Here is a 22,414-nt window from a genome sequence, read left to right on the forward strand (position 1 = left end):
GAGCTCACACTACGCATGACTGTTGTCTGTCTTCCACCCCTTCTAGAGTGGGAACTGCTCGAGGGCAAGTCTTGTTTCTTTCTAAGACCCCCATTTTATATTCTTAGCACTTGGGACATGCACTAGGGCACACAGCAGCATGTTCTCAGAATATGGGCGCTGAATTGCTAAGCCAATTCATTTACTTTGCAGATGAACAACAGGAGACAGGCAGAAGCTTAAGGATGCGATACTGTGCTCAGTAAGAGGGCAGCAGCGTTGAGATAAGAACCCAGCATCCCGGGTCCCAGTTTAAGGTCATTTTCCCTTAGTGTGCTGCCTCTGGCTGTGGTAAATTACAGAACATGGTTTATAAAAACAGCCTATCTACTGCCCCGTCCCACCTCCTATGGTCACATACAAAATAAAGTGGCAGATTAGAGTTTGACCTCTCATTTCAGCTTGAATCTTCTTTTTTTCACACTAAAGTTGTTAAAGGATCTCAAAGGGTACCTTTTAAAAGTGTAAGCATTCTATTCCACAAATCCTTGGCCTGAAACCTTACTGTTAGTGAGTGACACTTTATAGCAAAATAAACATAAGTCACAATCCATTACTGTTTCATTTACTCAAGATCATTTCCTTATAGGCAGGTCGGCCACGTCAGTGAGCTCACTCAGATATCTCAGTTCTTACCACTTCAAAGCCTCTTTTCTGCATTCCATTCCCAGAAGCTGGCTCTTCCTGGAGCCGTGACAACCTGGTACCATCTCCTCCCACAGTTACCCACCCTTCCATTCCTCTGGCTTATCTCTGCTGTCAGAGAAGAATGTAGTCTTTAGGCTTTTACATTCCAACCCCATTATTTGGGAGAAGAAGCCTCAGCAGAGTTTGCTGGCATCTGGAGGGCAGGGCAGAGGCAGCTGGCTGAGCAGTCGCCTATCATCTGGGCCCATCCCACTAACCCCACCCCACGCTATCAGGGCTGTCAACAGAGCTGGAAGATGCCAGTTCTACATCTCTGGGGCAATCTGTCCTGGGGGTGTTTATTCCTGGAGTCCCAGGGGTGAGATGGGAACAGCAAGAGTCAAAACCCCTGGAAACTCTGCCCAGTGGCCTGATGCCAACCAGGTGTTTCCTTAGCCATACCTCTTAGAACAGATCCACATGGCTAAAGCCATACAGGTCTGTCCTGCTCAGCTGTGCAAGTAAACCCAGAACCCAGAATGGAATCATGAGAATTAGGTCACCCTTCCTTCTTCCTGGATAACTAGGAACTCACCACCACATGACCTCAGATAAAACAATTTCCCTCTCTGGGGCTCAGTTTTCTCCTCCTAAAATGGACAGAGAGGGGTGGGACTGACAAGTTCTAAAGTCCTTTCCAAAGTCAAGGATCTATAATTCTCATTTTTATCTAAATCCAGAAAGTGCGGCCAAGTGTGTTACTCCTGGCTTTCCTTTCCATAGTTCTCTGCAGGCTATGGTTTTACTAACGCTGTAACCTTCTCATCTGCCTCCAGGAGATTCTTCCCTCCAAAGATCATGATTGTGTCGGGAACCTGGAAAGCACTTTGTGACTCAATTTCCTGCCTCCACTTCTGCTCCTGTCCCACCTCAACCCTCACTTTAGCCGTTGTCAGTGCGGGGATGCTAAGAGGCCCTTGAACTTAATTTGTTCCCTTCTGAGCTCTGTCCCTTCTATTTTTCAGCACAGTGGAGGATGTCATGATCCTCCACATCCTCTGCCATGCCTTTTCTCTGGGCACTGGGGCGCTGAGATGAATTATGTGGCCCAGTTCTCAGGAAGTTACATAAAAGCTGCATCAATCTGCCTGATGGCAGGTAGACAATGTCCCCTGGGAAGGAACACCAAGGAGAGGCACCAAATTCAGCTTGGGACAGGAAAAGGGGGGTCCACTTGGGGGAAATCTTAGAGGGTGCTTCATCAGATGCTGCTGTTTTCTTTTCCCATTTCCCCCCTCCATGGAGTTGCTTGTTCTGCACGCAGGAAAAACCAGATTTGTTAGGGAGTCAAAGCTACAGGAGGAACCCTCCAACCAACCACAGGCAGAAGCTGGTGGGTAGAGGCCCCCACTTCCTCCTCACTTGATGGAACAAACCAAGGTGTGTTCTACACATCTCTCAAGGGTCCCCAGCAGGAGATAGCCCCAGCTTCCCAGGGAAGTCCCTGCTCATTCACACATGGTCAGCACCTCCCCTTCTCTGTCTCACGTCTTTACTCCCTCTCTGTGCTTCCTGGGATCACCTCCCAAATAAACTACGTACACTCAGTCCTCATCTCAGGACCTTCTTCTGAGAGTGTCCATACTAGGTTTAGACAAACAAGCTAAAATGGAAACCAAGATGATCAAAGGAGGAGCACCCAGTGGGGGGATCATCATTCGGGGTAGCATTTGGGGAGGCATACTTTCGGGTCCCAAGACTGTCTCACAACTTAGCATCCTTCTCCAGAGGGGACAAACTTGTCAGTCATCTTTTTCTGACTTCCAAAAAGTACTAGAAGAGAAGAAGGGATTAAAGAAAAGGGCTAGGCCTCCCTGGAAGGTGCCCAGTAGGCCCTGTCCAGTGGTCCTCACCAGTGCTGGGCTCACTGTGACTCTGTTTCTTCTGAGAATGAGCTGCTCAACTGTGCAAAAGGATGTGTCCTGACTATCTGACTTCTTGCATGATTTGTGTCTATCTAAATACCTGAAAGGTTCTCTCATACTTAGGGAGAATACTACAGCATCAAATGCTGAGGTCTGCAGAAGGTCACTTGGCACAGCAGTTGAGTCCAACAGCTCACTAGGAGTGTGCTCCAGACTCACAACTGCAGGGAAGTCCTGAGGGCCAAGCTCAGACACCTGGCCACTGGCATGCAGCAGTGACAAAAAGTTAGCCCAGAGGGCCCAGGGCTCCAGGCAAGAACTGCATGATGACCTCAGGAGGATGCCTTACCTAGGGCCTCTCCAGCATCCTTGTCTCAATGGTGCACAGAGGAGTACCCCTGATATGGCTCCCAAGGCCCTATTTTATAGGCCTCAGTGGTGGACTGACTTCCTTCCTCATCAGGTTCTCTGAACGGGGTGTGTTTTGGTAGATTCAGGCCCCTCTCTTCTGTGGCTAGTCGCCTCACTGAGTGGGGCCTGGTTGGCTTAACTCTGAGGGAAACCCAATGTTTTGATTCTTGGGTGTGCAGCTCTCTGTGCCAAAGCAGAGGCGAGGCCGCCAGGAACCTGCCCCCACCATGCACCTCCCCTACTCTCCCTAACTTCTCCCTGGTCTCCTGCTTCATCCATGGCATTTGTTTCTATCTCTGGGACTTCCTGGGTGGTTACGGCACTGGCCCAGAGCAGGAAGTGCTGGGCAGACGAGGGAACACTCCTGAATAGCAAGGCTCCCCTGGCACTGAGACTGGAAGGGTATTTTTGAGGTTTTGAGAAGTGAAGGCATCAAAGGAGACCCTAAGGGACTTAGGGTTAATGCAGCAGGCCAATTTCCAGGTGTCCTGGGATTCCTCAGGACTGACAGGAGGAAAGATACAGGCAGTTCTGGTTTCAAGGCTCTCACACAAAACTGGGTATCATTAACCCTGGCCTGCTCTCAGAGCCTCAGTGGGGCCAGGGAAGTAGGGAGAGGGGCAGATCAAAGCCTTCCGATGAAACCACTGGTCTGTGTGCTTGGGACTCTAGGGCAGAGAAGTGCTGTCTGCTTTAAGCAGATGAACTCCACACAATCTCATTCGGCATCACTACATCTTCAGGGGGACTTGGGGCTGGTGGTAGTCAGGATCCATCGTTCCAGCTGCAAGGCAGGAACGTTCTTTCTGCATTTCTGCCCTTTCACTGAACTGAGTCCCAGAGCAACCCAAATTCTCCTTGAGGACACCAGGATCTGGTCTGAGCCTGAGCCCACTCCTAGACTCCCTGACAATTCTGTCTCCTGCTACTTTTCCCGGAAATCCCCACAAGCCCTCCTCTGGACTGGGGTGTCTCCCCTCCTGTGGAGAGGAGCCTCCTCCTCTTACAGGCTCACCTGTCAGCCTTGCACCATCATGGGGAAATGGACCCATCCCATAGGGAGGATTGGATACTTGAGAGGTGACAGTGCTTCTCAGCCTCACTGAACCCCATTGGCTCTCATCATGGCTCCCTGCATTTCTCAGACCTGGGGAAGATGGGGAGAGGTGAGGGGAGGTGCCAGGCCTGGAAAGGGGCAGGCCCCAGCCCCACAGGCGGAGGAGAGAAGAAGCAACAGGGTGTTGGCTAAAGACAAGAAGCCTTTATGGAGAAGGAGGGTGGGGGGAGGGGTGTCTGAGAAACAGACCTCCCTCTTGAGTTTAGAGCTGAGTTTTGCTCTAAGCCACTCATACCTGGGATCTATAAAAACAAGCATCCAGGGGCACCACATTCCAGGACAGCTTCTGGGTGAGTATGACACACTGCTGGACAGTTCCCAAGACCTTTCTCACTGCCTTGATCTCTAACTAGCAAGGGACAGGCACTTCCCCTGCAGCATGGGCAGTTGCTTAGAAATAGAGTGCTAGGCATGAGAGCGGGCAGAAACATACATCTGCAGCACTGGAGGGGTAGCAGGCAGTGGTCTCAGAGGCAGGGCAGGGTTGGAAATAGCTTTGCCACTCCTGAACCAGCTTATGACTGCCTAATTTACCCCTACCTGATCTCCACTGCCCTGGGGAGCAGACTACTGGAGACTCAAGAATCTCCCCACTTAGCAGCTCTCAGCCATCATCACTCTGGGGCTGAGCTAGCAATAGAGGTCCTGGCTTTTGGAAATTCTTGACTCTGGGGTCTCAAGTCTCACAGCCATCTGGGGGTTCTTTTATCTCCTAAAGACAACCCTTACCACACTCCCAAGAAAGGGACCCCAGAACTTATTTTATGCAAACTAGGGCTCACCTGTGGTTGAGCAATTCTAATGGGAAAACTTGGGGCAAGTGAGTGTCATTGGAAGTGGCAAAATCTTTGAGTCCACGTTTCTATGCCCATTAGCTTCTTCCTGACTAAGAGGGTTCACATTTGTGGAGAAGGGACTGTTTGGTTAACAGCAGTAAAGGGCACATCCCCTCCCTGCCAAAGTTCATAAGATGGGGTCAAAAAAATGGAGATTCAGGCCCAGACTGGACAGGTGAGCAGGCATGTCTCCCGCGATGGGCATCCCCAGAGAAGGAGGGCAGGCGGTGCCACCGTGCACTTGGTGAAGATGATAGGGGGAAAGCAGGCAGCAGCAAAGTCACTGCACACACAGCGACGCTGGGACTGTCTGCCTGCCCTACATCCAGAATCTGTGCCCCTCTTCAGAGCTCAGCCCGGGTTCGACGTTCCGCATTTGCCCCTTTGTTCAGGTGTTTCTTCTGGATTTCACGAGCCTCCTACTCTTCTCTCCCAAGCTACGCCATGTGGCGGACCCTGCTGCCGCTGCTGCTCCTGCTGTTGCCGACCGTGTCGCACCCGAGCAAGGCAGAGCCTCTCCAGGAGAGGGTCCCGCTTTTCCGACTGACTCAGTCTGGCTCCTGGGGCAGCGGCGGCAGCAACGCCACAAGCTCGCCCTGCGATGGGCTCCTTGCCGCCGGGGCCACGGCCTTGACTCTGGTGAACCGCAGTCTGGAGCGCCTGCCCAGCTGCCTGCCGCGCGCGTTGCACAGCCTCGACGCCAGCCACAACCTCCTGCGCGCCCTGAGCGCCTCGGACCTCAGCCACTTGCCGCAGCTACAGGTGCTGACTCTGCGCCACAACCGTGTCGCCGCCCTGCGCTGGGGGCCCGGAGGGCCGGCGGGGCTGCACACGCTGGACCTCAGCTACAACAAGCTGGCTGCCCTGCCGCCGTGCCCTGGGCCCGCGCCGCACGGCCTCCGCGCGCTGGAGCTCTCCGGGAACCCGCTGCAGGCGCTGCCGCCCCGGGCCTTCGCCTGCTTCCCCGCGCTGCGGCTGCTCAACCTCTCAGCCACCGCGCTGGGCCGCAGCGCCCAGCGGGGCATCGCCGAGGCCGCATTCGCTGGGGCGGATGGAGCGCCCCTGGACGCGCTCGAGGTCCTGGATCTCAGCAGCACGTTCCTGGAGCGGGGTGAGTCCGGGCTCCATGTGCATTCTGCACTCCTGAGCTGAGAGCCTGGCGGGGCTGCGCTCCTCTTTGACGGGTGACAGGGTGGCTCAGAAATAACGCCAGGCCCGGCCTCGCTGTCTCACGCCTGTAATCACAGCATTTTGGGAGGCCGAGAAGGGAGGATCACTTGAGCCTAGTAGTTGAGGCCAGCTTAGGCAACGTAGCGAGACCCCATCTCTGCAAAAAATAAAAAATAGCTGGGCATGGTGGCATGTCCCTGTAGTCCCTACTTGGGAGGATAGCTGGAGCCCGGGAGTTCGACGTCACAGTGAGCTACGATGGCGCCACTGCACTCCGACTGGGTGACAGAACTAGACGTTGTTCCTAAAATAATAACGCCAGCTACATTGCCCGGCCCTGTTCAAAGCGCCACACAAGGATTAACTCCCGAGTCCTAACTGGTGAGAACTGTTATTTTCCCCATTTGTTTGTTTGTTTTTGTTTTTTTTATTTGAGAGTCCCAATGTTGCCCTCGGTAGACTTCTGTAGCGTCACAGCTCACAGCAACCTCCAATTCCTGGGTTTAAGCGATTCTCTTGCCTCAGTCTCCCAAGTAGCTATGACTATAGGCTCCTGCCACAACCCTCCGCTATTCTTAGTTGCAGTTGTAATTGTTTTTTAGCAGGCCAGGGCCAGGTTCGCACCTGCCACTCTTGTGTATGTAGCTGGCTCTGTAACCACTGTGCGGGGGGGGGGGGGGGGGGGAGAGGGGGGAGCCATTTTTCCCCCGTTTTAAATAGGAGGGAACCAAAACAGGGGACCCTGAAGTGACTGGCCTTATCTCACTTGATGCCTCCAATAGGAATCCAGGCATTCTGGGTCCAGAGTCCCAAGACTCCAGCCACTCTGTTCTGCCTCCCACCATAGCTGGATAAATGGTGTGGAATAGAGAAGTGAATGCATCCCTCTGGGGCCAATGAATACATGAGCTTAGCACTGTACATGCAGTTAACCCATCTTTGCCTCAGGGCTCATTATCAGAATGGTAGTGATGTAGGAGTCACATATAGCCTACTGCTCAAGGTCATCCTGGAGGGCTGATTTTTCTCACATCTGCCTCCTGAGGGCTCATGTTATTACATGGTGCACAGACTTAGTTATGGCTGCAGATACTGGCATGCTGGGAATTTATCAAAAAGTCATGCAAAACTTAAATGTCAACCTCTCTAGCATAAATCAGTTAATGTGCATTAACTTAGGCTCTGAGAATGAATTCACTGATTTTTCTACTCAGTTGCCTAGAAGTGCTTCTGTTAAGGTTGCACCATTTAATCAAGGTACAGAGGGGAGATGAGGATAATGGTTCTCCTGGACTTGGTGTTCTGACTTTGATTCACAAGATCAGTTTTATTTTTTATATATATATATAAAACTTCATGTGTTTCACCTGTTCCATCGCAAACAAAAAGAAAAAGAGCAAGCACAGGAGCTACAGAGGGGGAAGGCGCATATTCTCCATTTATTAGGAGAGCTGCAAAATCAGGTTATTCCCCACTTACAGTCCTTGGAAGCTCCCCACTCCTCAGGGAGCCATCAGAATGAAGTTTGGTTACTGTGTATTGGGGGGGAGGCATTTAGCAAGAAGGTGGGGTGGCAGTGGACTTGGAGACAGTGTCCTGGGTTCAAGCCCTGTCTCTGTCCTTTCCCAGCTGTGTGGTCTTCGGCCAGTCATTTCCTGTCTGGCCTTGGTTAACCAGGATTCTAAGAAAAAAGAGACTCTTGGTTATCCCCAAGAGCTCTCCCTGCAGAAATGGCCAGCCTTCTGAGTTCCCCAAAGCTGCTAACTGTGCCGCTGCTCGGCAAGAACATTCTTCATGACTCACTTTGTCACTGTGTTTATTTCCTTATGCCACGTTGGCCTCCTGGGTTTGTACCTTCCTGGGTAGTGGACAGCTTCCCCTCTGTGTTTCAGTTGAGCCTGGGTGGATCAGAGACCTGCCAAAGCTCTCGTCCCTCTATCTGAGGACAATGCCCAGGCTGAGGACCCTGGAGGGGGACATTTTCAAGATGACCCCCAACCTGAAGCAGCTGGATTGTCAAGACTCCCCAGCACTTACTTCTGTCCACACACCCATCTTTCAAGATACTCCTTGTCTGCAAGTGCTTCTGTTCCAAAAGTAAGTAACGGAGCCATACCTTAATCACATGACTGATTTTTGTCCATTATGCTGTGTTGAACTTTATAGAACAAATTAGACCTTAATTTTCCTCCTACTGCTCCTCCAGTACTCCCTGGGTCTTTGTTATTCCTCACTCTTTTTTTTTTTTTTGAGACAGAGTCTCACTGTGTCGCCCTCAGTAGAGTGCTGTGGCACCACAGCTCACAGCAACCTCAAACTCTTGGCCTTAAGTGATTTTCTTGCCTCAGCCTCCTAAGTAGCTGGGACTACAGGTGCCCGCCACAACGCCAAGCTATTTTTAGAGATGGGGTCTCTCTCTGGCTCAGGCTGGTCTAAAAACTGTGAACTCAGTTAATCCATCCGCCTCGGCCTCCCAAGTGCTGGGATTACAGGCGTGAGCCACCATGCCCAGCCATTCCTCACTTTTTAGGTGATATGTTGGGCAGATCCCCAGATAGTTGACCATGCAACTCAGTCTATTCAGAGTAATATTAAAAGTCCTACGTATTTAGAGTTTCTTTTAAGCTCAGACTGAGAATTTTGCAGTGAAAAAAATGGCTGAGGACCCCAGGTCATCTCTATCTGCATTTGTCTCCTTCCCCATATGTTATGCAATTTCAGTCACGTCCAGGGTTTGGGCAGGCCTAGGGAAGAAGTATTGTTATCATTAGAAAAATCCTTGGGAAGTGTAGGGGCAGGTTTTGTTTGTCCTGCTTTACATAATTCAGCCACTATAGATGGAATTATTCTTCTGAAAGCATGAACAGTGCAGCACCTGTGGCTCAAGGCCCCATATACTGAGGGTGGCGTGTTCAAACCCGGCCTCGGGGTGGCGCCTATGGCTCAGTGAGCAGGGCACTGGCCCCGTATACAGAAGGTGGTGGGTTCAAACCCAGCCCTTGACAAACTGCAACCAAAAAAAAAAAACTCTGGGCAGCACCTATGGCTCAAAGGAGTAGGGTGCTGGCCCCATATGCCAGAGGTGGCGGGTTCAAACTCAGCCCCGGCCAAAACTGAAAAAAAAAAAAACCCTGGCCTCGGCCAAACTGCAACCAAAAAATAGCCAGGTGTTGTGGCGGGCGCCTGGGGTCCCAGCTGCTTAGGAGGCTGAGACAAGAGAATCACGTAAACTCAAAAAAGCTGGAGGTTGTTGTGAGCTGTGTGACGTCATGGCACTCTACCGAGGGCGGTAAAGTGAAACTGTCTCTACAAAAAAAAAAAAGAAAGAAAGAAAAGAAAAGAAAGCATGAACGGTTGTTCAAAGCAAAGATAGAACTATTCACTCATTCCTTCCTTCATTCCATAAATAGCTATCAAGCACACAATGTTGTGAGGGGAAATGCTTTCTATCTCCCTGGCTTGGACTCCTTCTTTAAGCTTGATTTTAAAAAAGAAAAAGAAGAAGAAGAAAAACCTAAGAGCTATGTAAAGCACCAAAATATAACCATTGTGAAGTTTCTTCATCTGTAAAACAGAGATACAGCAACAGGACTTCACTGCGAGGTTTTTCATGAGGGGGAAAAAACATGGTACATGGTGAGCACTTAGTTCTGTGCCCGCATATGGTTTGTGTCCTACAAAATTAGTGAAGATGATGGTGATGATATAAAGGCAATGGTGATGATGCTGGTCTTGGGGGTGAATTGGAAACAGTGATGGTGGTGGTGATAATGACAATGGTGAGGACCGTTACCACCGTGTGATGTATTGGTGGTGATCGATAGTGGTTGTGATTTTCGTAAAATTATAAGGGTGATGGTGATGATTGTTTTGGTGATGGGGATGTTGACAGCATGGCCCCTGCTTTCAGGGGGCTCACAGTTCAGACATTTGCCAGTTATCACAATGCATTGTAGTCAAGAGCAGAGATATTTGACACATGCCGTGGGGGAAATGATCCATCAGACTGGATAGGGAGGCTTCAACAGGAATGTGATTGAGCTCTATCTCTAAAGGAGAGTCCAAGTTCACCAGGTAAATGCAAAGGAGAACAACAGCCCAGACCCAAAAAGAGCAAGCATCCCAGGTTAGAAGTGGTGACCACTTCCTCATCCCTCCATCTGTCAATCCCCATGTTGGCTGCCAAGTCCAGTGGGCACTTCTCTGCCTGTTGAGCTCATTGTTCTTCTTCTCCCTCTGGACACTCTCTTTCTCCTTGGCCTCAGAATGCTGCCTTGTTGCTTCTGCTTTCCTGGCGAGGCCTTCTTAAATTCCTTGTCTATTTCCACCTCTGGAAATAGAGTTTTTTGCAGGTTATTTCTCAGCCTCCAGGCCTACTCCAGCACCATCCCATTCCCCCAAGCTCGATGCTAACTCTGCTGTCTCTGTGGTGAGGATACCCAGTCAGGTATTTCCATCTGAGGCTTCTGATGAGCCCCAGACTCATGTGTCTAAGTGCCTACTGGATACTAAAGACCTATGAGAGATCCAGTGGAGATGTTCAGTAGTAATAATCAAATGAACCTCTTGTTCTGTGGCAGACATTGTTCTACGTGAAGTATTGACCCTGGCAGCCATCCAGTGAAGGAGAATTCAGTCATTATTCTCATTTCACAGATGCAGAAACCGAGACATAGGATGTTAAGTAACTTGCCCCAGTTCACACAGCTAGTAAGTAGTGGAGCAGAATTTGAGCCCAGGAAGTTTCACTCCACATCTAATACCTCAAACACAACACTGCCTCACAGTCTGATGTTTGAAGGAGATCTTTGAGCCAGAAATAGAAATTTGGGAGCATAAAGATGATGTTTGAGTTGAAGAAGTTCATGAGATCACCAGGGAGAGGGTAAAGTGAGAGGCCCAGACTGAGCCTGGAAGAACCCCAACTTTTAAAGTCAGGAAGAGTAAGAACTGGGAACAGGCACCAAGAAGGTGTGACCAATGGAACAGGAGAAACCTCAGGAGGGTATGATGTCCTGGAGGCCTACAGGAGAGATGTTTCAGGGGGAGGAATTGTTGGCAGAAAAGAATGCCCTCAGGAGGCCCACCAGGTGAGGATAGGGTGGCCTTGAAATTTGGCAACATGTGGGACAGTACTGAAATGCGTCCCCAACAGAGCCAGGTGGGAGAGGGGGCAGAACCATTGCCAGTGCAGATGACCCTTTAGTCTGGCTTCCCAGTCCCCAAGTCCATTCTTCTCCCCATCCCTAACAGTTACCCTTCCAGTCTCTCCCATGTACCCTTTAGAGAAGCTCCAGGTCAAGTCTACTCCATTTACTGCCTTTAGTGTCTGCATCATTAGGGCCTCCCTTTAGTATAGAGGGTTTTATTTATATCTTGGACCCTTTTGACAATATGGTGGAGCCTGTGGGTCTGCTGTTCTCAGGAGAGGGGGATGTGTGTGTGTGTGTGCCTGTCTGAGTTTAGCTGCCCCTTTAACACTTAACAGAATCTACCAGTAAGTCTAACAACTTTCATAATTTTCATGATCAAAAAGGACATGAGACTACTAGAAAGTGATACACTGTATATGGAAATGTCTGTGAATTCTATTAGTATTCTCTAATACAGATTATTACTGAGAGAAAATGGAGACTTTTTCCACGATAGGGCCCTGTCTGTTCAAGAGCAGCAAATACCTAAATGTGGCCATTCATCAGGATACCAGCCAGGCCCTCTTCTTCCTCAGAATGTGGGTGGTAATGCAACTTGTCTTTGTCATGTACAGGTGGGATGGGATTGAAGAACGATCCACCCACATGAATTGTACCTTTTGCCCTAGAGTCATTTTCCTTATCTATAAAATGAGTAAAATATTGTCTACCTCACTGAACTGTGTAATCGTGTCAATGAGGAAATGTATGTAAAGTACCCAGCAATATTCCTTGCTCAAAAAAAATATATAGAGGGATGCAAGGCTGGTTTAACATACGCAAGTCTATAAATGTTATCCACCATATTAACAGAGGCAAAAATAAAGATCACATGATCCTCTCAATAGATGCAGAAAAAGCATTTGATAAAATCCTTTTCTAATTAGAACACTGAAGAGTATAGGCATAGGTGGCACATTTCTAAAACTGATTGAAGCTATCTATGACAAACCCACAGCCAATATTTTACTGAATGGAGTAAAACTGAAAGCTTTTCCTCTTAGAACTGGAACCAGACAAGGTTGTCCTCTGTCACCTTTACTATTCAACGTAGTGCTGGAAGTTCTAGCCAATACAATTAGGCAAGACAAGGAAATAAAGGGAATCCAAATGGGAGCAGAGGAGGTCAAACTCTCCCTCTTTGCTGACGACATGATCTTATACTTAGAGAACCCCAAAGACTCAACCACAAGACTCCTAGAAGTCATCAAAAAATACAGTAATGTTTCAGGATATAAAATCAATGTCCACAAGTCAGTAGCCTTTGTGTACACCAATAACAGTCAAGATGAGAAGCTAATTAAGGACACAACTCCCTTCACCATAGTTTCAAAGAAAATTAAATACCTAGGAGTATACCTAACGAAGGAGGTGAAGGACCTCTATAAAGAAAACTATGAAATCCTCAGAAAGGAAATAGCAGAGGATATTAACAAATGGAAGAACATACCATGCTCATGGCTGGGAAGAATCAACATTGTTAAAATGTCTATACTTCCCAAAGCAATCTACCTATTCAATGCCATTCCTATCAAAATACCAACATCGTACTTTCAAGATTTGGAAAAAATGATTCTGCATTTTGTATGGAACCGGAAAAAACCCCGTATAGCTAAGGCAGCTCTCTGTAACAAAAATAAAGCTGGGGTCATCAGCATACCAGATTTTAGTCTGTACTACAAAGCCATAGTGCTCAAGACAGCATGGTACTGGCACAAAAACAGAGACATAGACACTTGGAATCGAATTGAAAACCAAGAAATGAAACTAACATTTTACAACCACCTAATCTTCGATAAACCAAACAAGAACATACCTTGGGGGAAAGACTCCCTATTCAATAAATGGTGTTGGGAGAACTGGATGTCTACATGTAAAAGACTGAAACTGGACCCACACCTTTCCCCACTCACAAAAATTGATTCAAGATGGATAAAGGACTTAAATTTAAGGCATGAAACAATAAAAATCCTCAAAGAAAGCATAGGAAAAACACTGGAAGATATTGGCCTGGGAAAAGACTTCATGAAGAAGACTGCCATGGCAATTGCAACAACAACAAAAATAAACAAATGGGACTTCATTAAACTGAAAAGCTTCTGTACAGCTAAGGAGACAATAACCAAAGCAAAGAGACAACCTACATAATGGGAAAGGATATTTCCATATTTTCTTTTTTTTTTTTTTTTTTTTTTGTAGAGACAGAGTCTCACTTTATGGCCCTCGGTAGAGTGCCGTGGCCTCACACGGCTCACAGCAACCTCCAATTCCTGGGCTTAAAGCAATTCTCTTGCCTCAGCCTCCAGAGTAGCTGGGACTACAGGCGCCCGCCACAACACCCGGCTATTTTTTGGTTGCAGTTTGGCAGGGGCGGGTTTGAACCCGCCACCCTCGGTATATGGGGACGGCGCCTTACCGACTAAACCACAGGCGCCGCCCGGATATTTGCATATTTTCAATCAGACAAAAGCTTGATAACTAGGATCTATAGAGAACTCAAATTAATCCACATGAAAAAAGCCAACAATCCCATATATCAATGGGCAAGAGACATGAATAGAACTTTCTCTAAAGACGACAGACGAATGGCTAACAAACACATGAAAAAATGTTCATCATCTCTATATATTAGAGAAATGCAAATCAAAACAACCCTGAGATATCATCTAACCCCAGTGAGAATGGCCCACATCGCAAAATCTCAAAACTGCAGATGCTGGCGTGGATGTGGAGAGAAGGGAACACTTTTACACTGCTGGTGGGACTGCAAACTAGTACAACCTTTCTGGAAGGAAGTATGGAGAAACCTCAAAGCACTCAACCTAGACCTCCCATTTGATCCTGCAATCCCATTACTGGGCATCTACCCAGAAGGAAAAAAATCCTTTTATCGTAAGGACACTTGTACTAGACTGTTTATTGCAGCTCAATTTACAATCGCCAAAATGTGGAAACAGCCTAAATGCCCACCAACCCAGGAATGGATTAACAAGCTGTGGTATATGTATACCATGGAATACTATTCAGCCATTAAAAAAAATGGAGACTTTACATCCTTCGTATTAACCTGGATGGACGTGGAAGACATTATTCTTAGTAAAGCATCACAAGAATGGAGAAGCATGAATCCTATGTACTCAATTTTGATATGAGGACAATTAATGACAATTATGGTTATGGGGGGGGAACACAAAGAGGGAAGGAGGGAGGTGGGTGGGGCCTTGGTGTGTGTTACACTTTATGGGGGCAAGACATGATTGCAAGAGAGACTTTACCTAACAATTGCAATCAGTGTAACCTGGCTTATTGTACCCTCAATGAATCCCCAACAATAAAAAAAAGAAAAAAAAATATATAGATAGATAGATAGATAGATGTATATGTAATCCTCTTCCTCTCCCACTTCCTTTGCACAGGGAGCACTAATTAAACTCTCCTCCTAAGATTTCCCCTCTAGATTTCCACTGTGTATGAAATCTGCTTACCCCAAGCATGCACACATATATACACTTGTATATGTGAGTATGGCTTACATTTTATATAAATGGAACACATGCATAGCTTTTTTAGAGGTAACAACTGTCATCTCTCCACTGGCCAGAAGTGGTAGAGCAGATCTGGATGATATGTCCTTCCTCACCCAAAATGTCAGCATCTCCCCCAGAGCAGCAGGGGCAGGCAGGTTCCCTTCCTTTGGTCAGAAGAGCCTTGACGGTAAAGCACAGCTTCTGTTATACGTGATGAATTATAGCTACATATGTGTAAAGGAGGCAAAAGCTGGAGGGCCAGGAGACTAAGGGAGTGGAGGGAGTTGCAGCCTGGCTAGGTGTGTAGCAGTGATCCCTCCCTTCCCTGTAGGCACAGCCCTTTGTGGTATGATTGCAGCTCCTCTCATATTTCCAGGAGTCTGTTTCTCCACTTTATTTTTTTTTTTTTTGAGACAGAGTTTCACTTTGTCACCCTCGGTAGAGTACTGTGGCGTCACAGCTCACAGCAACCTCCAGCTCTTGGGCTAGGACAATTCTCTTGCCTCAGCCTCCCAAGTTGCTGAGACTACTGGCACCGGCCACAATGCCCAGCTATTTTTGTTGCAGTTGCCACTGCTGTTTTAGCTGGCTGGGGCTGGGATTGGACCCGTCACCCTGGGTATATGGGGCTGGCACCCTACCCACTGAGACACAGGCACCACCCAGTTTCTCCACCTTTTGAAGCTGGGCTTGGCAATGTGACTTGCTTAGGCTAATGAGACATTAGCAAATGTGATGTAAGCAGAAACAAGAAGGCAGGTGAGTACTGGAACTTGCCCTCTCTTTCCCATGGGGACCTGTCCACTGTCATGTGAACAAGCCCAGCCAGCCTCTTGGGTGATAAGATACATGTGGACAAAGGTTCCAGGACACCCCATGAAGGATCCGTGTACATGAGCTCATCCTAGATCACCTGGCCTTGCCTAAGGTGGCCCAGATCATAAAAACCATTGAGTCAATCCATGGAATCATGTAAAAGAATAAATGTTTATTGTTTTAGGCTACTAAGTTTTGGGGATATTCTCTAGCAAGAGCTAATTGGTACACTTAAGTGAGGCATCTTCCAAATTTCCAGCATTGAGTGTCGTCTCAGCCACAGTCCAACTGCAGCAGTGTATGTTCAGTTGTGTTCTCATGAAGAATTTGTCATTCCTTGTCACTGATCTATAACAATATCTACATTTGTATATAGATTTACCTTTATAAACACTTTCATCATCACAGACTCATCACGATATGATCATTCAGCATGGGTGTGTTGTCCCCCATTTGATACAAGGGGTGACACTGCCTAAGTTGGACTGATACCTCTATGGATGATAAAAAATGAAATCTGAAGTTATTAAGGATTTTGCCCAAAGCAACATCCTTTAACCCCTAACAGAATGGTTTTCTCATGACACTACCAGGCCGCTCTGGGAATATTGACTTGAATGTGAAGGCCTGACTTAATTGATTTTTTGTGTATTTCAGCTGCAACTTGAGTTCCTTCCCTCCTTGGACCCTGGCTTCTTCCCAGGTCCTATCCATCAACCTGTTTGGGAACCCCCTCACTTGTAGCTGTGAGTTGTCCTGGCTCCTCATGGATGCAGAGAAAACTGTCCTAAGCAGGTAACACATTTACAAAGCAGATGGCGGAGGAGTGAGGGTCAAGCTTCAGGAAGTTATGTTTTGCTCATGTGATCATTCTGGGCTCTTTGACTGAGTTGGGCAGGGTGACCCGACCCTGTGTACTTAGATGATGGAGGCTCTGCTTCATTCTGGCCAGCCCGAAGGGCAAAGGGCATGGAGGAGCAGACATGGGAGGTTTTTAGTGGGTCAGGTGGGAAAGTGGTGCTCACATTCATTGGCCAGGGGTTAGTCAACAGGCCACACTCACCCGCAAGGGAGGCTGGAAAATGTAATCTGTGGAAAAGGAAGTATGTGAGGTCTCTGACAAAGCAGTTGCTATCATTTCCCTGTTTCGCAGACAAGGGGAATGGAGGTGGGGTGCTTGGTTAAATTCATGCAGTCACTGGATCTACCTATCTTCCTCCACAACTGTGCTCTGCTGAATCTCCAAGATGCATCCTGCCCTCCTACCCCTGGATGAAGCTAGGTTAAAGGGTGTACAGAGTTCACATGAGACAGGAAAAAAAGAATTACTATGAAGGCTGTTGGCTAAAAGAACTGTTTTTGCAGTGGGGGACTACATCCAGGCTGGCCACCAGGGGAGGATGGGTTGGGGGACTGGGGACCCTAGTCCTGAGAATTCTCAAACCATCTCCACCAGTTAACTGCCCCTCCCCATCCAGCAGGATTCTTTCTTCAGCTTCCACCCAGTCCTGGCTGTAAAGTGAAGATTGCCTACAAACACAAGCACTCGGACCCTTAATAGTGAAGGATCTCCCTCTGGCATTAAGGAAGAGGTTAAGAGTTCAGGCTCTAGAGCCAGAGTCTGGCTTCACACGGCTTAGTACTGCCAATGTGGGTTGAGCTTCTTAAGCTCTCCGTGCCTCTACCTGCTCATCTGTAAAGTGGGGATAAAAGTGCCTACCTCATATAAGGTAGTGCAGGTTAAATTAGTTGACACAGTCCAGTGTGAAGAGTAGTCCCTAGACTAGTCCCTAACACGTGGTAAGAATTCAGAAATGGCAGCTTGTATGACTATTAGTACTAATACCCACTGCCAGGAAGCAGGCGGGATAGAACAAAATGGCAAAGTCTCTTCTTAGAGAATCGAGACTCTCTCTCGCAGCGCCTGCCTGGGTTAGGCTCTGCCACTTGTAGCCACGGTATCTCGGCCAGCTAGTTCCTCCTCCTTCACTTCTACTTCCTTATCTGCCCACTGGGCGCCATGAAGGGAGCCACCTTCAAATTTCCCACGCGGTTAGTCAGTGAGGGTATGTGCTTGGCGCGTGCACCCGGTGTTGACACCACTTGGCCGGAGGGGCGCCCCCGCACTGAGGATTCAAAGCCCAGCACAGAAGCATTCCTGAAGCCAGACATCTTCTAACTGGTTGGCTTCCTCTCTAGGGCAGCAGACACCGTGTGTGCACCCGTGGCGGGATCCAGCCGCCCCTTCTCGGCCCCAATTCCACTCTCCTTGCTGCCTGATCTGTGCCGGTCGGACCAAACCACCACTGTCGGCGCTTCAAACCCACCCTCCTTAGCCCAGTGGGCCTATGCACCGCCCGCACAGGGTCCCTCCAGCCCGGCGAGCACAGCCCCAGGCGGACAGAGTGTCCCCGAGGCCACCTCCCCGCCTGCGGACTCCTTCACGAGAACTGCGAGGCTGCCCAGCTACGCAGGGGAGGGGACCGCCCCCTTCACTGCCAACTCCACAGCAGGGCACAGCAACTCCGGCGTCCCACCCGGGGCTGCCAGCGCAGCCGGGACAGAGCAAGGAGAACATGCTGCCAGGCTTGTCCCGGAGCCTCACATCTCAGCTGCCTCCACGCCACTGGGTGGCAAACACCTCGGCACAGTTTCTACCTGGTGGGACGGCGTGAGCACACCCCAGCCCCACCAGAGCACGCGGACCACCCCCCAGGCTCTCCACCCGAGTCACTCCGGGAGCGGGATTCCAATCCTCCTGTTAGACGACTACAGTGAGGAGGAGGAGCAGATGCAGGAGGAGGGAGCGCCTCTCCAGGATGCCCCTTGTGATTACCACCCCTGCAAGCACCTCCAGACACCGTGCGCGGAGCTGCAGAGGCGGTCGCCGTGCCTATGCCCTGGCCTCAGCGGGGAGGACACCATCCCGGATCCTCCCAGGCTGCAGGGGGTGTCGAAGACGACTGACACGTCGGCACTCGTCCACTGGTGTGCCCCTAACTCGGTGGTGCACGGGTATCAGATCCACTACTCGGCAGAGGGCCGGGAGGGGAACCAGTCGGTGGTGGGGGCCATCTACGCCACCGCCCGGCAGCACCCCCTGTACGGGCTGTCGCCAGGCACCACGTACCGCGTGTGCGTGCTGGCGGTCAACCGCGCGGGCCTGAGCCAGCCGCGGGCCTCGGGCGGGAGGAGGGCGTGCGCCGCCTTCACCACCAGGCCCAGCTTCACGCTGGTCCTCGCGGGGCTGTGCGCCGCCTGCGGCCTGCTGGTGGTCAGCACCCTGGTGCTGTCCGCGTGTCTCTGCAGGCGGGCCCGGGCGCCACACCCGCAGCGCTACGACACGGACCTGGTGGCTTACAAAAACCCTGCTTTTGACCACACCCTGGAGAGCCAGACCTTCCGTTAACACAGCTTCCCCTTGTCTAATCGAACTCTGAGTGCCGGGGAAAAAAGACGCAGAGGGTTAAAAACAGCCCTGTCAAGGAACAGATTCCCTTCCTTCCACTTGACTGTGTTCCCAGAAATCCGAACAAGGTCAGACCACCAGACATTCGGAAGCTTCAGCAGGTAGCGCCCACCAGTGCCCAGTAGAATAGTGCAAGAAGAAGGAAGGGATAAAACAGAAATCGCACAATCCAGACTCCCCTGCCCTATTAGAAATGCCATCCTCAGGTCTTTGCAGCGGAAGTTCCTTCATGGTCAAGCTCTGGCTAAGGCACAATGAACTGCATGTAATTCAAGGAATAAATTCCAGTGGATTCCAATTCCTGAGAACTGGGGGTTAAAGGGAGAGCTATTTCCTAAGGCCTTCTGGGTATTTATTAGTTGCATTTCAGGATACAGAAAAAAAATGTACTTCCAGTTTTATAGTTAAAACCTCAGTTTTCTGGGAATAATTGTAAAACACAGGAAAGGGCTGTCCTTTTAAAATTGTTAACTGCGTTTCACCTGACACTAAGTAGACAAAATGAACTATGAATTCCTTTTTTAGAAAGCATATGCTTACTTTCAGGAACTTTATTATTTTTTAATTAGAGGAAAGAAATCAGAAGAGAACCTCCAGGCTCTAGCTAAAAGCCAAAGCATTTCTCTGCTTCCAACTGATCAAACAATGCCTTAACACTTTGTGTCAAAATTGTGGGATGTGTCTACCCTTTTACACAAACAGGAAAAGTGGTTCCATGACATTATAATTGAGGCCATATTTCTAGATTTTAATTTCCTATATGAGCATTTAATTTTCTGTAGCTGCAGTAACACATTACTACAAACTGGTAAAACTGGCTTGAAATAAATTTATTTTCTTACAGTTTAGGCCAGAATCCAAATTCAAGGTACCAGAAAGATTGATTCCTGATTAGCAGCAATCCTTGGTGTTCCTTGGCTTGCAGACATCATTCCAGTCTATGCTGCCATCATCTCGTGGCATTTGGTGTTTATGTCTAAATTTACTTTTTCTCACAAGAGAACTAGTCTTTGGATTAAGACCCACTATAATCCAATATTAGCTCATCCTTACTTGACTGCATCTGCAAAGACCCTATTTCCAAATAAGGTCACATTCACAGGTATTAGGGGTTAGAACTTGAACATATCTTCTTTGGAAGACACAATTCAACCAATCACATTTACTGTCAGAAAAATTGAAGTTTGAATCCCATGTATCCTTTGGTTCCAAACCATGCTACAGAAAATCAGCATATCTCAAGTCTGCCCTAAATAAGCAAATTGTACTGTATCTTTCTAGGTGTGTGAAGCTTTGAAAGAGCTTCCCAAAAGCTCTTTAAGGTAGCCTAGTTTCATCACAAATGTAACCAAGAGTTGTAACCAACTAAGTGATTTAAAAATCTCTACCAGCTCCTGCTTAAAAATTGCAAAGCAAGCCAAGTGTGTTGTCATATGCCTACAGTGTCAGGAACTGAGGCTGAGGAGGATGGATTGAGCCCAGGAACTGGAGTGACCGGCCTAGGCAACATAGCAAAACCCTTGTCTAAAAAAACAAACCAAAAAATTGCAAAACAAGAGCCAAAAATATGATTAGGGTCTTGAGATGTGGATCAGATGATCCCAATGCTTTTTCTTTTTTAGCCTATTGTCAATTCTGTTCTGTGGAGACATTGAAATAAATTTTCATTTGAGCCTGCATGCATGAATATACATTTGAAGATGCCTAATACAAATCCAACATGTTTTATAAACTGGCAAAATATATATATATTGTAATAATTCAGTATCCAAAAATATGAGACTTGGAACATTTTTCTAAGGGTTGAGGTTCAAAAAGTGTATTAACCAGAGCCAGACTAAGACCTTAATGGTAAGATTATAAGTCCAACCTGTAAATCACTCCAAATGGAATCTACACCTAGCCATAAATAATCATAACAAAGTGTGGAGTTCTAATTTTTTCAATAGCTAACTCAAGTCCTTCCTTCTTTAAAGATTTTTGTGTGCTCACTTCGCTGGTGCCAAGACATGCTCACTGTACCTCCTCAGTTGTTCTACAATAGCACTTTCACCTGCAGCCTTACCACCTCCCAGGTATGAAACTGTATGCAAAGTCCCAGAGGACTGGAGCAGCCAGCCCGACACACTCCTTCTCTTCTCTCTCACCCTCTCTGTCTGATTCAGTGGTAGTGTCTCTAGCTACCGGTTTATGTGTGCTCCAAACCAAGAGTGGCTGGGCTCCCAGGCTGGGAACAAGAAAGCTAACAAGCCATCAGCAAGCCACAGAGGGGCACACTGATGCAGAATGCTACTGCCAAGAGGCATGAGTTTTACTTCTAAGTTCCCATTTTAATTTAACACAGCCCAACAGGCTGTGACTGGATAATTTCACTGTGTGAGTCCATATTACACTTGGGTTAAAACCAGGGGCACTGGGCAGCAATAGGTCTCTAGTGTTCAGAGGAAGAAACCAGCAATCAACACTGCCATCCAGGGTGTATCTCCCTCTTTCTATCCCCCATTCTCCCAAACTTGATGGTGTAGTGAGGATGTCTTTTAAAGCAGACAGTCCCAAACCAGTTCTTTTTACAATGTAAGTGAATTAGAAAACTTACGCAACAGCAGAAAATAAGTAGCTACCTGGAACAATCCAAGTTGAAACTACATTTTTTTTCCATTTCTTTTATTCCTTAATTTCTTAACAAAAGAAGATTCCCCAAAGCTTAAAAAAAACTTCAAAAAATATACAGTTTCACATTATTTACAGAATATATGAGTACAGGTTCCAGTATCAAACAAACATTGCATGTTAGAAACACAAAAGGAAGGCATGATGTAACTCACAGCCTTTAGATGCAAAGGCTAATGGACATGTTCTCATATTTCAACTACCTTTGTTTTTTGTTATCATACATAAACTATTAGGCACCTGAGAAGATGGAAGGCTGATGAACATGAACTTCAACACTTACTGCATTTTAAATCCCTTTATAACTTAACTTCATCCAGCTAAGCTAACTTCATTTTCATTATCCTAAACGATCCAGTGTTAACCACATGAACTGTTAATATGTACCTATGTTTAAAAACCAAAATTACATAAAAATGTATAGCTGAGCCAAATTGTTTAGAATATATATATTTAAAGCCAGGAAATTCCCTAGTGCTTTGTAAGCAATGTAAATTCTATTTAAAGAGAAGTGTGAGAATTCTTCAGTTTCCATATTCTGGACTATGTTTTTTAAAAACATATAAAAATTGACAGAAAATAATTAGAATAATTGAACTCTCATAAATTAATCAA

General features: G+C 47.7%; 1 protein-coding gene across 5 annotated transcripts; it reads left to right on the forward strand.

Moving 5' to 3' along the window:
* Positions 1 to 4,307: 4,307 nt before the first annotated feature.
* LRRN4 (leucine rich repeat neuronal 4) lies at positions 4,308 to 22,292 on the forward strand. Of its 5 annotated transcripts, none has more exons than XM_053574021.1 (6): positions 4,458 to 5,130; positions 5,393 to 6,066; positions 8,018 to 8,222; positions 16,318 to 16,455; positions 17,860 to 18,675; positions 21,106 to 22,292. In XM_053574021.1, the coding sequence occupies exons 1-6, from the start codon at positions 5,090 to 5,092 to the stop codon at positions 21,287 to 21,289; spliced, it is 2,058 nt and encodes a 685-aa protein (XP_053429996.1). In that variant the 5' UTR covers positions 4,458 to 5,089; the 3' UTR covers positions 21,290 to 22,292. The 5 variants fall into 5 exon arrangements, 4 of the variants coding, with proteins under 4 accessions (XP_053429994.1, XP_053429995.1, XP_053429996.1 ...); XR_008376510.1 differs by having other exon boundaries at positions 4,460 to 5,130; positions 17,860 to 19,230; positions 21,106 to 21,174; XM_053574019.1 differs by lacking the exons at positions 4,458 to 5,130; positions 21,106 to 22,292 and adding an exon at positions 4,308 to 4,409 and having other exon boundaries at positions 17,860 to 19,930.
* Positions 22,293 to 22,414: the final 122 nt, after the last annotated feature.

This window comes from Nycticebus coucang, chromosome 21 (assembly GCF_027406575.1).
Source record: "Nycticebus coucang isolate mNycCou1 chromosome 21, mNycCou1.pri, whole genome shotgun sequence".
NCBI lineage: Eukaryota > Metazoa > Chordata > Mammalia > Primates > Lorisidae > Nycticebus > Nycticebus coucang.

Bases quoted from the DNA above. Each gene is read 5' to 3' on its own strand.
- LRRN4 (XM_053574018.1), top strand. From the start codon at position 5,090: ATGGGGTCAAAAAAATGGAGATTCAGGCCCAGACTGGACAG. The intron at 6,067-8,017 runs GTGAGTCCGGGC...TCTGTGTTTCAG, and splicing joins CAGCACGTTCCTGGAGCGGG to TTGAGCCTGGGTGGATCAGA. The intron at 16,456-17,859 runs GTAACACATTTA...CTTCCTCTCTAG, and splicing joins GAGAAAACTGTCCTAAGCAG to GGCAGCAGACACCGTGTGTG.